The following is a 15,450-nucleotide window of genomic DNA, read 5'->3' as shown; positions in this document are numbered from 1 at the left end:
AAATAGACCTGTGGGGGTATTGCTTTAGTGTCCGTGGTGTATAGATACAACCTCTGGGCAGTAGTTCAACCACCTCACATGACCCCTCAACCTGACTCCCGCTTCCCTGTAACTTCTAGCAAGAATAAACCAATTTTCCAATTATCGTTCCCAATCCTCCAGAGAATCAAATTTGCCAAACCTAATCATGGCTACTGACGATGAGTGGCAGTTAATGGAGGGCATTCCCCAGTTCAAGGATCCGTTCATCCAGAAATATCTCAAAGGGCGCGATGAGTTGATAGAGGAAGAGCATAAATTGCGACATGGTTAGTATTATGAACACGACTGCTGGAATGTTGAAGACTAAAGGACATCTAGATGCCCATTTTCGCAAGTCAATGTCTACGGCAGCTACTGAAGCATGTAGAATAGTTTCTGCAATCCGTCGGAGAGAGTTGAAAGAAGTCTGGACAAAGGAGACAGAAAAAAAGCTGGCTGAGCACTCGGATGAAACGCTCTATCCGGGGATGATGTTCCATTTAGCAAGGGAGAGAATGGAGAAAACAGATCTGTGGAAAATTGTACAGAAAATGCCGAAAGGTGAGTCCTTACCTATGATCAGTGCCCCGAGGTCATCCTGGCTAAGATACAGGTTTGTATTAATTTTAATAATTTCCAGGCTCTTTATTGCATGCACATCTAGAAGCTATGATCAATCTGGATTTATTATGTGATTTGATCCTGTCACTTCCCAACTTATACGTGTCCTTTTCAACCCCGCTTGTCTCAGCAGAAGATTGGGAAACGAGCCCTCTCTCGTTCCGGTACTTCTCAGCTCCTCCAGAGCCGTCTGGAGCGAGCAATTTTCCTTGGGAAGCGGGGTATACTCCATCATCTTTTGCTCCTGTGTCCCAGATGGCCAGCGCGTTCCCCAACGGAGGAGTCGAAAGGTTCCGTGCCTGGTTCAAAAGTCGATGTACTCTTGCTAACGATGCATCTTCACATCATCGGGGCGTTGATGATATTTGGGTTCAATTTATGCGCACTTTCCAAGTTGTTGATTCCATTGTATACTATGAACCCGTGTTCCGTGCATGCATGCAACAAATGCTTAAAGAGCTGAACGATGACGGTATCCGGTACGTTGAATTCCGACTGGTGTTTGATTTTCTATATCGACGTGACCAACACGATGAATATGAATCAGACTATGAAGGCCTTTTCCAAGCTTTTTATGAAGAGATTGAGAATTTTAAATCCTCCCCTGCGGGGAAAGGTTTCTATGGAGCAAGAATGATTTGGACGACAGTGCGAGCGTTTTCAAATCTTACGATTGTGGGAAACATGAAACATTGTATTGCAGTTAAACAGAAATTCCCGGAACTGATTGCCGGCTATGACGTTGTGGGTCAGGAGGAAAAGGGAAGGTCTCTCAAAAATTTAGTGCCCGTTCTCTTTTGGTTCAGGAAGAAATGTGTTGAGGCTGGTGTGGATATACCGTTCTTCTTCCATGCTGGAGAATGGGTTGGGGATGGTGACGAAACAGATCACAATCTCTACGATGCTATCCTGCTGGGCACGCGGAGGATAGGACACGCCCTGACACTCCACAAACATCCACTTCTCATTGACCTGGTCAAGGCAAAGAAGATCCTGATCGAATGCTGTCCTATATCAAATGAGGTCCTCCGCCTTACCAGCTCAATCATGACACACCCACTCCCGGCATTGTTGGCGCGAGGTGTTCCCGTTGCATTATGCAACGACGACCCTACACTCCTGGGATACGGCAAGAATGGACTGACACATGATTTCTGTCAGGTCCTCAACGGGCTGGAAAATGTTGGACTTGCTGGACTTGCCTCCATGGCTGAGAACTCGATCCGTTGGAGCTGTTTTGAGGACCAGAGTTCATCAGAATGGCTGCGGAATATCCGTTCAGGAATCATGGGAGCGGATGCGAAGGCTGTTCGCTTGAAAGAATGGTATATTGAATTCGAAATTTTTTGCCGGTGGGTGCTGTTGGAGTTCGGGTCGGAGGCTGTTGAGGATGAGGAGAAGTAGCTCGTGGTTGTTTTAAAAGGATTTTATGACTCTGAGAGAGGATATTGAATTTTTTATGAAAGCATGAACATCCACCCGTTTCATACTTGGAAATAATAGAAGTTCGTATCTCTCTCCAGACCTACATGAACACATGATAGCAGCAAAAGACTGTAGCCATATTGTTGCATCTAAACATGGTAGCTATTATCCCTGGATTGTTTAGCTCCCACGAAAATTAATTAATATGACTGGAAAAAAATGCTCTGATAAACATTTCTTTCAAGACTGCACAGGTGAATGTTTTACCCCTAAAAAAAGTTATTGAATTGACTTCAAGAAGCACCCTCCACTCTTTCATGTAGCCTGGACGTTGTGTGTTAGGTATTCTGAGTCTGTTAACAGTAAGGTCTCAGATATCTGCATTGTGCTGTTGCATGAGTTTCTTCCAGACGCCACTTCATTGATGAATTATTAACAGAGATCTGTGAAATGGATCAAGAGACTGGTCATTCTGCAGAAACCCACACAACATACACAATCTACTATCTTAAAGAACTAACCCTACACATTGCTTAGGCTGAATAAAATGAAAGCATTGTTCTACTACATCTCTCGCATTTCAACCACCCGGAGTACTCACTGGCAGCTCTCTTGTTCCCCTCCAGGTCCATTGGGTTTACTTTTTGCTTCACGATCCACTGTTAACTACCTCCTAGAGGAGTTTTGAGGAATCGGGAATTTCCTGACACACTGCCAGAGGTCCTCCTTGGGAAACAGTTTCGTCTATCACCAGATATATTTCCGCCGCAAAGAAGTTCTGCGCAGGCCTACCCTGCAGCAATGAAAACGGCAATTCCAAATGAAATCAAATGAAAAGTAGAGAAAACAACAAGTCAAAACGAAACCAGAGACAACATAAATAACGCAGCAGGCTCAATTGGAGAGTCCTATTGAGTGGCGTTTTTCGGGTCTGGTCGTTTTTGTGGTACCTGTCAACACGGTTCGTTCCTGGACGAAGCGGTTCTCATGATGTTACTATGTCCAATTAGTTAATACCTTGGCAGCTTGAGATGAAGTAGAATATTTCAAATTCATAGTTGACGATGGGATAGTTATATTGAAGGTGACTATTTCATCATCAAACCTTAAATGTTTCTCCTCTTTCTGAGCATTTTACACATATTTAGGTAGTTACGCTGATCCACAATTGAGCGAGACACTAAAATTGAATCTTTCAATTTAATTCAAATTATCTACTTCTAACAACAAATAACTATATAAAAATAAATTAGAAATAGGATTATGGCAGCTTCTTCTAGAATGTCCTACAGTATGGCAGCTTTTGCAGTGTGGTGGAGTCTGTAATTGTGGCATAGACTCTGGAATAAGAGCCTCTGCCAGAGGGATAACTGACTGTTCAACATGTGCTGCAGATTGAATAATGAGATCTTGAGCTTCCTCCATAGTTTAGACCTCTTTGATGTTGAATATGATGTGTAGATATCTTTTGTTTTAGCTTCTCTATCTCATTGGCATTGAATATATTCTGATATTGCTTCTTCATAATAGTGACCCTGATCATCTCATATTCACAAGCTTTAATAATCTGTTCAAATCCTTTCATTAAGTCTTGAGAGGCATCAAGGCCTTGTGTCATAAGACCATTGACCTTATTCACCTGCTTGTATAATTGATAGAAGTTCTTAGGCATTCATAGGACTCAAGATGAATGAGAGTTGCTGGCTCAACTAGCTGGAGAAGAAGTCTGAAGTTGAATATTTAGCTGCTGAATAACCTGATCTGGTTCAAATGAAACTATTCCAGTAGCTAGAAAGTCATTTTTAATATTTTGAGGTTTAAAGACCTCTGCACAGGTCTTAGGATAGACACCTAAGTAGTCACGCTTCTTAATAGTTGAATTCAAGACACATTCACTGTTCAACTAGACCTCCATATGCTCACTTCAAAACTGTGAAAACACTCACATCTAGCAGCTGCAAGAGATGTGATGAATGTGCTGGCATGCATAAAGGGATAATCTTATTATTCTTGCAGATCTGATCAAATTCTGAGATAAGATGACTGCCATGCCCATCTAGAAAAAGAAGTTGATAAGTGTCAATTCTATGAGGATTGGTAATAGGGAAAAAAAATCATGTAAGTCATTGTAGCTCAATTTCATCTGTAGTCCAGTCATTTGACAGCCCATCAAACCAGCCTTCAGGTAGAGTCTGACTTTTAAGAATCATGTATGGGGGGTAAGGCTCAGCCTGACACATTGACTGACTCAATAGCAGTCACCCATTCTCAATTTCCAGGCTGTAACAGCTTTGCCCGGTCATAGTGCTCAGGTCTAGGAATGATCTTGGTAGTTGCACAGAGTCTCATTGCAAATCCAGTCTCATCAAAGTTGTAGATATCTTCAGTCTGAATTCCATGCTCAGCAATTGTATCCCTCAAAGTCTTAAATCAAGTCTGAATAATTTTCATATCCTCACATTTGGCCTGGCCATGATTGCAATGATGAGAATAACAGCATTGAAGCTCCGGAAGACGTGCCAGCAGATTTGACACCCATTTCTTTCCTACACAAGGGATTTTAAAAGATAGGGAATGAGAGGCTAGAATATGGTTGACTATATTTTTCACAATGCCGGTTGAGGGAGTATTTCTTGTTTAGCTAGATCCAGCACTCATTAAGCTAGTCTTTTCTCTTTAGTAGAGGATAATTTATGTGATTTTGTGTGTAAATTCACTCATGAAGGCCGGCCATTAAGTCTGTGAGCTAGAGTAGAGAGTGGCACATTGTAAAGACGTGTAATCTCATGAATAGAGCCTTTTTCTTCCTTTTAAAAGCAGATATTGCTATTCAAGCCTTCCCTCTCTCTCAATAGAAGTTGAAGATTTTTTTTTTTTTTTTTTTGAATTGGTGGCATAATTATGCGTTGAAGAGAAGGGAATTTTTAATTAGTAGGTAAAAAGAAGTGATCTCGTTTGCTTGGTTATCTCGCTCGCTTGTGGTTTACGTTTAGTTAACTAACCAACTAATTATAATCCCGAGCTTAATAAGCCACGGGCTAAGCCAACCTTCTTTTTGATCTGGTTGGTGTTGGCAAAGGTTATGGGCTGCCACCGGCAATGCAGCGGCGATGAGCGATGAATGACGCACCCAGGCCACTGACAGGCTCACGCCTAATTTGACCAACCTCACCCGCTCATCACCACCGCTACGACTGCCAACGACCACCACAACTCAACCCCCTCCCGGGCTGCCGCTGTTCGTCCTGGCCCCTTTATGGTTAGCTGGACTTGATGCAAGGCGACGAAAGAAATCAGTGCGTTTAATAAACGGTTGTTTCTAGCTCTTTCTGCCTTCCACCTCGTTCGTTTCTCATGGCCACATCTTGCCCGTGGAGTTCTAGGTTGCCGTCCAACCGTCCAACATCTCTACCACCTCAAACCCGAGCCACGCTCCACCACTCTTCATACCCGCCGATTCCTATGTTGCGAGCACCTTTCGATGACATGTTTTAGCTCCCTATGAGTCCGGAGGCTCTGGATTCGCCCCTCTCCTTAATTCACCATGTCGTACTTTCTTCCCTCGTTCTTCCAGAAGCGGTTGCTGAGATATGCACTTTCGCGGCTGGAACTGGTCGATACCGATGCTCTTGATTTGGAGAGTTTGGGCATCAAATGGGGCCAGCGGAGTACTTTTGAACTGAGGGATATTGGTTTACGGCTTGAGGTATGTTTTTCTTCTTCTTTTGTTTTTTTTTTTTTTTTTTTTTTTTTTTTTTTTTTTTAAAATTCTTCTTTTGCTTTTGATGTTACGTCTGATTCGGTGTAGTCTCCATCCCGACCTTGAAAAAGAATAGGGCTGACACGTTACTGTTCCGATATATAGAAGCTGTCTTCAGTTTTGCTGTTGCCTCCGTCCTGTAGCCTTAAGAAAGCTAAGGTTTCCCTCATTCGTGTGACGGTCCCCGCAGATATATACAGCAGCAGCATCGTTGTTGAGGTTGAAGATGTGCAAGTCAACTTGGAGTTACCGTCGGATGTGGCTTGGTCGAACGAAGTAGATCACGAGGCCTCCGGAGCCGCTGTACAGTCAAAGGGTCCCTACGAAAACGGATTCAACAAACCTGGACCCAGGAGCCATATCCAATCCGGTGAGAAGGGGAATATCCTCCCATCCACCACGGACCTGGCCCAATCGTTCCTTGAATCGGAACCACGAGTTGAAAAGGCGGAACTGGAAGCTGCGATTTTGTCCCAGTCCCACTACTCCCAAAGCTCAGATGGGCTCAGTGACGATGGAGAGGAAGAACTAGGTATTGGGCTTGATGGGGGAATGTCACTCCCCAGTTTTGTTGCCGGGTTTCTTAGAGGAGTTGCCGATCGTCTGCAATTAAAAATTAGGGATGTGACATTCACGATCGACATGGAAGTGCGGCAGGACAAGGCATTGAAGTCTTCTCCAGATCTGACAATAGATCCTGTTACAGCTATGTTTACGATCCAGGATATATCCATAGACAGTGTGACATCGGCGCTGGAAGAAAAGTCAGACCTGAAGCCTGGTAAACGCCATATAGCCTTCTCTCAAATTAATTTGATGGTCCTTTCCGATGCTGGAGTTTTCTCTAACTACTCCCACATTGCCCCTCCTCCGGCTTCCCCTTCCACCGCTCATTCCAAGCTTATCCACACGCCACTAAGGATACCTTCACCTGAGCCGCCCTCTTCCTCCTCAGACACCTCCCTTGCAATGTCTCAGGGAACTATTCTTGAGCAGTCGTTAATTTTAGAAGATAGAGCTCCACCACCTCTTCAGGATTCTATGTTTTCAGATGATGGCAGGTTCTCTGACGCAGGATCGGAGTATGATTATGGTGCTGGAAGTTGCTCAAATCATTCTCACCTATTTTCTGAAAGTCCATACGATGATAAAATACTAGATAGCCCTGGTTATCTCAATGAAGCCCTGAGGATCCAACTCGCTGATGATGTTGAAAGCTCATCATCAATGGATCATTCCACGGAATCTATGAATGGACCGTCCGTGGATACCCTACGCCCACAAAGCCCTGAATCCTCTCCTGACGATCATATGTACCATTCAATGGAGAGCTCTTCTGCTCCTCAGATTCCTGCTTTCCAAGGCTCAAAAGGTACTTCACCTTGTACCAGTCAACGGGGTTTTCCAGATGCGGGCTTTGTGGATCCTGAACCTTCCACTTCAGCCAGCTTTCCTCGTATCGACGCACCTAGAGAACCCGAATCTACCAGTCCGCAAAGCAGCCATTCAGAACCCGATCCCTATGAAGACTTGTCACAATCGAAAATATTCACTCATGGAGAAGCAATAAGTATGTATATGAGTGCTATGAGTTCCAAGTCAGCTCGCTCTGAAGCTTCCCCTGTTATGCCCGGAGGATGGGAATCACCAATATATGGAAATAGCACGATAGATATCGCCTCCACCACGCCTGATTTACCCGCGTCAGATGCCGATGTCCCTTCAACAGGTGCAGAAGGGACACCAAAAGCCCAGTCTCTTGTTGGATCGCAGCTTGCGGATGAAAAACCTGTTTTCTCGGACATGTTGGGAACTCCCCTCCTTCCAGTCCCAAACCAGCCGGGTCCTAACACGACTTCATCAAACTCCCCGTCTAAATCAACGCAATATAACTCTAAACTGGCGAAAAAATTTTTTGAAATCGACAAACTGTCCATATGGTTGTCGTCTTTGGAAAGTCAACATGTCGATGCTCAGAAGTCGATGACAACAGACCCTCCCAAGAAAAGCTTTAACCATATGGAGGCATCAACCATGAGCTTTTCTGATTCGGTTACTTCTGAAATGTCACCAAGTCCTAAACATCCCCTGTCAGGGTGTTCCCTCAGACCATCAACGTCCTCACGTCCACCACCTCCAGAATTGGCCCCTCCGTCTCAAGCATATGCACGTGACTCCCTGAAAACAGCTGACACTGTTGCTGTTGATATATCTTCTGTTACCGTCGAGTTTGACATCGCTTGTGGTTGGCTTGTGGCCAAAATGGGGCAAAAGCTTGTCTCCATTTGGAGTTTAAATACTGAGAAAGGTGAATTGCAAGGTGAAAGCAAGAGCCTCGCCATCCCACCTCTAGATTTAAACTTCTCGAGTTGCTCCGTGAGACTATTGGAGCATCTTCCTGTCCGCCATTTTACTGTCGATACTGCAACCCCAGAGGTTACTTCTTCATCCAGGGAGATTATCCTACACGCATTATTTTCAGGAATAAAATTCAAATCCTTAGTTCATAAAGACACGTCAGATTTGGTCCTTAACATTTCCAAGTTTACTTTTGGCCATGCGTCAGAAGATATTATTTCCTTTGACGAAGGTCTTAAAATGCGTGATTCCATGAGAGATGATTTCCACTCGAAACAAGGAGATATTTCATTATCAGTGAAGTCAACAAAGGAGTACACCAAGGTAGATCTGGTAACTCTTCCAATTCACTTCTCCTTCAACCTTCAACGGCTTGACGAAATCTTGAGCTGGTTTGGTGGATTAAGCACTCTTTTGGAGCTTGGAAGCTCAATTTCGTCAACCTCCTCCATCAAAGACGGGAAAGTCGAGACCACCCAGCGGCCTCGTGGCGTACACTTTGAGGCAACGCCCTTAAAACCTCCACCGTCACCAGTGACAAATGGTGCTGGAGTCAACCCTATACCCTGGAAACTTAACGCTCGACTGAGGGGTTTCGTCATGAATCTAAAAGGGGAACAATGCAGCCTTAAACTTGAAACCACTGCTGTCAAGATTGTCAGCCGGTTAGCGGGAATAACTATTCAGATTGACAAAGGAAAATTAATTGGACCAATCTTGAATGATAGCGATCATGATGCTGAAGCTAGAGCAATTGTTAATCTATTGAACATTCGCATTCAATTCGTGTTTTCACCAACAGAGGAAGATCTGGACCGCCTCCTCTTACTTCTGACTCCATCCAGGGACAAGTATGGTGAAGACGATGATATAATGCTTGACACTCTGTTCAGACAGAGGAAACAAGGCGCGGTGCTCCGATTAACAATTGGAAGTCTTAAGGCGGACTTGCCTCATCCTGAGACGCTAAGACCCATATCAAGTCTTGGAAATGAATTGGCCAGGCTGTCAACAGTCGCAAAATATCTGCCTCAAGATGATAGACCAGGTATACTTACGCTGGCTCTCATTTGCGAATTTGAGTGTGCAGTTGCACTTGGTGGAGAGATAGGCGATATTGAACTCACTTCGACAGGGATGGAGGCGGCCCACGTCAACATTCCATCGCTAATGGCAGCCAGGGTTTGTACGGTGGCGATTGTACGAAATGATGACGAGGAATTTGTTGGAGAAGCTGTCAACTCTCCAGACCAAAACAGCGCTGCAGCCCTGCCGATGATAATGGCCAGGTTCATTGCGGATGAAATGGACCCAACTATCAAAATAAAACTCTACAATGTTCGCTTCGAATACACAGTACCCTCAATCGTTGCACTTCTAGGACTTGACAACGATATGAGTGCTGAGGATTTTGCTGCGAATCTCGCAAACTCCGTTGTCAACTTAGCTGAACTGAAGATTAACGAATCGGAATCTCACCGACTTACACAGTCATCTATGAGCTTGGAAAGCTCCACGCCTTCATCGATACCATCGAAATTATCCGTCGCCTTGAGAGATTGCTTAGCCGGACTTACTCCTCGAAAATCACCCGCCAGGGGCCTAGCGGTATTCACGCATGCGAACTTTTCAGGTTCCCTAGATAAGGATCAAACGCTAGACGCTTCGTTGGAAGTCCAAAAGGTGTCTCTTATGATCATCGACGATGTCCGAAACGTCGGGACAAGAGAGGGCTTCCATAAGCGAACAAATAATGATGCTCAAAGTACTCAAGTCCAACTTTTAAGTAACCTTGGATATGTTCCGGTTTGTTACATTTCATCTGCGGCTGTTGTCTTAAAAGTCATTCAACTAGATGAAAATGGGGAGAAGTCCGTTGATGTTGAGGTGAAGGATGACTTACTTGTCCTGGAAACTTGTGCTGATTCCACTCAAACATTGATCTCCATCTTAAATGAGTTGATACCACCTACACCTCCGAGTAAGGCACTCAAATATCGGACGGAAGTCATGCCAATAGATGACATGCTTAGTTCGTTCACTGGGAACGCTTTCGATACGGACCCAATACCAACGTCCAAGAATCTATTCAATCCTACCGGTATTGACGAGGATGGTAACGGAGGTGATTTGGCGGAGGAACTTGAATATTTCAGTGACTTTTATCCTATGGCATCAGGATTAGGTAGGGATAAACTAGGTGGTGGCCTACACGGGTCTAGCGATGACACCCTTCCAGGAGTCGCTTACGAATCAAAGAAGCTTCTCGACAGCTTTCATTCTCACGCTCACCTCTCAAGCGTTTCCAGTTTGGATTTCCGGGAGGATCATTTTGCAAGGAAGTCTTCAGTCGGAGGTAAAGCTCATCGATGGGACTCCACATACAATACCTACGCTCTAACCAATGACGGCAAGCTTCGCGGCAGCCCCCTTAGGGTCAGAGTTCGCGACGTACATTTTATATGGAATCTTTTCGATGGCTTTGACTGGCAGCATACCAGGGATGCGATTTCTAAAGCTGTCAAGGATGTTGAAGTGAAAGCCAGCGAAAGATTCGCGCGGGTTAACGGACGTGCCTCGCCCGATGTCGATGACAAGGAAGATGTGATTGGGGATTTCCTGTTTAATTCTATTTATATCGGAATACCTTCCAATAGAAACCCTCAACAACTTCGTGAAGACATAAACGCCCATATCGATGACCTGGCTAGTGAGACGGGTAGCTTTGCCACATCCACCACAATGACGGATGGATCAGCACAGACCGTCAAACCTCCTTCGAAAAAGCACAAGAGACTCCGATTGACACGCAGCAAACGACAGAAAATGACAATTGAATTGCGGGGCATATCTGCCGATTTGGTTGTGTTTCCTCCCGGATCCGGTGAGACTCAAAGCTCTCTTGATATTAGGGTCAACGATCTTGAAATTTTTGACCATGTGCCGTCGTCCAACTGGAGAAAATTCGCAACGTATATGTACGATGCAGGTGAAAAGGAGAGCGGCACAAGTATGGTGCATTTGGAGATGCTGAATGTCAAGCCAGTCGCAGAACTTGCTGCGTCAGAAATCGTTCTTAAGGTATTTATAAATATTAAACAGAGTTTCCTTGTTCCTCTGCTCTTGAAATTAATGTCCTAACTTGGTATCTTCAGGCAACAATCCTTCCCCTCCGTCTTCATGTTGATCAAGACGCCCTAGATTTCTTAACTCGATTCTTCGAATTCAAAAATGACACATCACCAGTTAATACCTCGCCTAGCGAGTTGCCTTTCTTGCAAAGAGTCGAAGTGAATGCTGTTCGTGTCAGGTTAGATTTCAAGCCAAAGAGGGTAGATTATGGCAGTTTGAGATCCGGACGCACCACCGAATTTATGAACTTCTTCGTTCTCGAGGAAGCCGACATGGTCCTCCGGCACGTAATTATCTACGGTGTTTCCGGTTTTGAGAAGCTAGGAACAACGCTCAACGATATTTGGATGCCGGATATCAAAGCCAACCAACTCCCAGGAGTCCTTGCCGGATTAGCGCCAATCAAGTCCTTTGTTGGCGTCGGTAGCGGATTCAAGGATCTTGTCGTCATCCCAATGCGCGAGTACAAGAAAGATGGCCGAATCGTACGCAGTATCCAAAAGGGTGCTCTAGCATTCGCCAAAACAACAACCAATGAACTCGTTAAGTTGGGAGCTAAACTTGCAATCGGCACCCAAACCGTCCTCCAGGGTACTGAAGAATTTCTGAACGCCCCAGGCGGTCAACGAAGCGCTGTAGCACAGGATGATGACTCGGCTGATGAAGAACAGCAAAAGCAATTCTCTCCTTATGCTGACCAGCCAGTTGGTGTTATGCAAGGTCTTCGTGGCGCATATGCGAGTCTCGAGCGTGATCTCCTCATGGCGCGAGATGCAATTGTTGCTGTTCCTGGAGAAGTGTTAGATAGCGGAAGCGCACAAGGTGCTGCTAAGGCCCTGTTGAAGCGAGCTCCCACTGTAATTTTGCGACCTGCTATTGGAGTATCAAAGGCTCTTGGACAAACACTATTGGGTGCTGGAAATTCGTTGGACCCTACTAACAGAAGACGAGTGGAGGATGTAAGTTTTCGTCTCTTTTTAGCTCCTGTGTAATTTCCCCTTTTCAGCACACAAATTTACTGAAGTTTTGATCTAGAAATACAAACGATATTAAAACCATCTGGTGCGAGTTCTAGGAGGAATATTACGCCTCTAATTAACCTGATCCTTGAGTCAAATTTTCATGACTTTCTATTTCAACCTCAACCCTCCATTCTCTACGTTTCTTCTATTTTCTTTTACACACCACAAACCCAAGTTTCATGAGCACTCTCCATTCATGAGCGATTTCGTTTACGAACTATTTACATATTTCCCTCTATCATGACATTTCCCGGGCGATTTGGAGATTTACCCATTGCATTCATGACCTAAGAAACGGGGTTTTATGAGAATGGCGTTTTTTTTTTTTTTTTTTTTTTTTTTAGGACTATCGTTTTGGACATTCGCCTTTTCTCCATTTGGAATGATACCACTTCTACGACATAAAGACCTCTTGCTTTTTGTTTTACTTACGTGTTGTCATTCCCTTTCTTTACAACCTCAATTTTTACGTACATCCCATCATAATCATTACCGCTGATATCAACTTCCTTCACCATGGCTCGCTTTGCTGATTTTGATCGATTTAGTTTGATTGTTTCTTTATTATTTCCTGTCATTGCCAAAGAGATTGATAACTAATATTTAGCATATATCTACCACATAAATTTACACATACATTTTTCTTGATTTGCAAAGTGGTTCGGTTTCTACTCTTTAAGCATCTCTCTTAGAAACACCAGTTGTCTTTCTCTTCACGCCTCTCCTTCCTGTCAAACAATTGCAGTCATTGGATAAACGGGGACTTGGTAGCGGCTGAGTCTGGTTCAAGGAATGCAAATATGCTGCAACCATTGCTGATAAGACAGCAGTTGAAAGATTATCTCTTTAGTTTTCATCGGAGGTTAGCATCCCTCCGATACCTTCACATGCTCAAAATCAATTAAACAGTAATTACGTTCCCAGCATATACTTGCTTCATATTTACTCGTGAAATATCAGGATGCAGGGAATATGTAAAACATCCGGCAGCCAAGAAAATCTTCGATTCAGGAGGGCAAGCGGATAGAAGGGCTTAGGGAAACGGGTTTGTTTTTGAGATGTTTTTAATTCCTTCTGGAAATTCCTCACTTGTGAATGACCAACCTTGCATATCCTGCAAGATAATCCCTGATTCCTTGGAAGGCTTGATACAATTGGTTAAAAATAAAGGTTTGAGAGATAAATTTGCAGTGAGGTGTGCACCGCCTCAGCAATTAATGTATGCACTCAGCCACCTGCGAGCATAATTTGATTCCGCGAATGTTAAGGAATGCACCAAAGATTTGATCTTCATTATTTTGATTTCTTTGAAACAATTATTTCACATGTGCTAATACCTCTTTAATAAGCTATGGTTTCCATGTGCTTGTACTCGATACACCCGATTAAGGGCCCATAGAATAGATCAGGGCATAGTCATAATATCAAGTCAAAATTTTAGGTCCTGGACTATACGATAACGTTACTTTGCACAAAAGCCTCAGGTACAGTCACAAGATGACAGAGTTCGTTTATAATTTCAGGTACAGCTTTTGCTAAGAATAAATCCCACACCCCCGCAACTTAGGATTTGCAGGCTGGTATCGCTATTATTGTTTCAATCCAGCGAGAATTCGAGCTTGTCACAGACGCATGATATATGTGGCGGAGTCGTCGAACACACAAGGGCAAAACATCGGATCCCCTTCAAATCCCCAATTCAGCTCTCACGAGTCCACATTCATAAGCCCCAGCTCCATCACTCCAATTTTCGATATTTAGGGAAATTTGACACGTGAAAAGCATAGTGGATGCAGGTTAAAACCTGCCTTTCTATTCGACTGTATATGCCGTGAAGGGTCTGGGCAGAGAATTTTGGGGGAAACAAAATTAAAACTGTGTAACCTCTCCGCAGGTTCGATCGTATCTGCAAATAGAGATCCACTGTGGCTCCTGATCCGCCCACTTTCGCTTCATCAATCCAGGTTAAGAATCACAGATGTTAGAAGGCACAAGGCAATGGTAACCATTACCTATATTCTCTATTCGAACATGAAAGGGACAGTTCAATCAGGCCAGTCCTTTTATTAGGAAGAAAAGGAGAACAACCAAATCTTGCTCTCTCAAGAGTTTTCAGATGGTGGTAGTCCACCAAGGTAGATTTGAAAACATTGTATCGACTGGTCATTGTTATGTGATTTGTTCGGGTGGCCATTTGATGGCTTTGGAATTTGATCTAGATTTTGCCATCAGGTGGAGTCCGTGGGAAGGAGGAAAGATGATACACTAACCTAACCATCGCAACCCAGCGGGATGGACAGACAGTTGGTATCCTCCAGGCGCTAAATAAGAATTAAATGAAGCCAACTTAGAGACCTTGTTTGCGCTGGGAATTCTTGAAAGACGTCTCTTAATTGGCTAGGAGAGAACGAGACATGTTGTGATGAGATTGTTGGGTCCATTCAAAGATTCCATACTCCTCAAAAACAACTTATCAAAAGGGGCGGGAAAGTATTCATTGGCTCCCCAGAATGACAATTAGCTTTCCCCTTTCACTTTCTTTTTCTTTTTCCTTTTTCCTTCACATTCATCTTCATTGTTGTGTGAATTTGTTGGGAAACATTTTCTGCTAATATACCAATTACCACGTGACCTGATTGTGGCTTCAACCTTGGAAAAATTCCAAGGCTTTTTTTAGGCAATTTACTCCATAGTTTCATAGAGCAGAAAACCCACCTGCAAATTCGTATCAAGCCTGGAAGTGTTATTTGTCATGAAATAGAGATGAAGAAGCAAAAATGAACATCATATCTGAATGATATCATAGGGATGCGAGAATATTCCCCGTCCTTGGATCAAAAGACTGCCAAAATTAACCGTTGCATGACAGAGCTCGCATGCACACAAGCAAAGGGAGCTGCATGAGACGTTACTGCCTGTTGTCCTCCTACCAAACAACCGCTGATGGGGTGGTTATCTCTTCATTATTCCCCAGCTTCTCGATAGTAATTCAAAAAGAAATGTACCCTTCACTGACCAGTTTCTATCCCCACATAATCACACAACCACACATTGTGACAGACATACCGCTTGTCAACGTAACCAACTCCAGAAATCAAAAGATCTGCCGCT

The 15,450-nt window shown here is 43.9% G+C and overlaps 3 protein-coding genes across 3 annotated transcripts; 2 read left to right on the top strand and 1 right to left on the bottom strand.

Annotated features, from left to right (window-relative positions):
* Positions 1–187: 187 nt before the first annotated feature.
* Positions 188–2,046, top strand: PAAG_04972 (hypothetical protein; the record flags this gene model as incomplete). Its single annotated transcript, XM_015845429.1, has 3 exons — positions 188–308; positions 361–582; positions 662–2,046. 3 exons carry the CDS (start codon positions 188–190, stop codon positions 2,044–2,046), a joined length of 1,728 nt encoding a protein of 575 aa, XP_015699655.1.
* A 1,165-nt stretch (positions 2,047–3,211) lies between these two features.
* PAAG_11965 (hypothetical protein) lies at positions 3,212–3,492 on the bottom strand (the record flags this gene model as incomplete). The annotated part of the gene is made up of 2 exons (XM_015847522.1): positions 3,212–3,247; positions 3,358–3,492. 2 exons carry the CDS (start codon positions 3,490–3,492, stop codon positions 3,212–3,214), a joined length of 171 nt encoding a protein of 56 aa, XP_015702825.1.
* Positions 3,493–5,611: 2,119 nt separating this feature from the next.
* On the top strand, positions 5,612–12,309 carry PAAG_04970 (autophagy-related protein 2; the record flags this gene model as incomplete). Its single annotated transcript, XM_015845428.1, has 3 exons — positions 5,612–5,773; positions 5,933–11,266; positions 11,341–12,309. The coding sequence occupies 3 exons, from the start codon at positions 5,612–5,614 to the stop codon at positions 12,307–12,309; spliced, it is 6,465 nt and encodes a 2,154-aa protein (XP_015699654.1).
* Between the last annotated feature and the right edge of the window lie 3,141 nt (positions 12,310–15,450).

This window comes from Paracoccidioides lutzii (genome assembly GCF_000150705.2).
Source record: "Paracoccidioides lutzii Pb01 unplaced genomic scaffold supercont2.13, whole genome shotgun sequence".
Classification (NCBI taxonomy): domain Eukaryota; kingdom Fungi; phylum Ascomycota; class Eurotiomycetes; order Onygenales; family Ajellomycetaceae; genus Paracoccidioides; species Paracoccidioides lutzii.
This window is presented reverse-complemented; position numbering and strand designations above follow the sequence as displayed.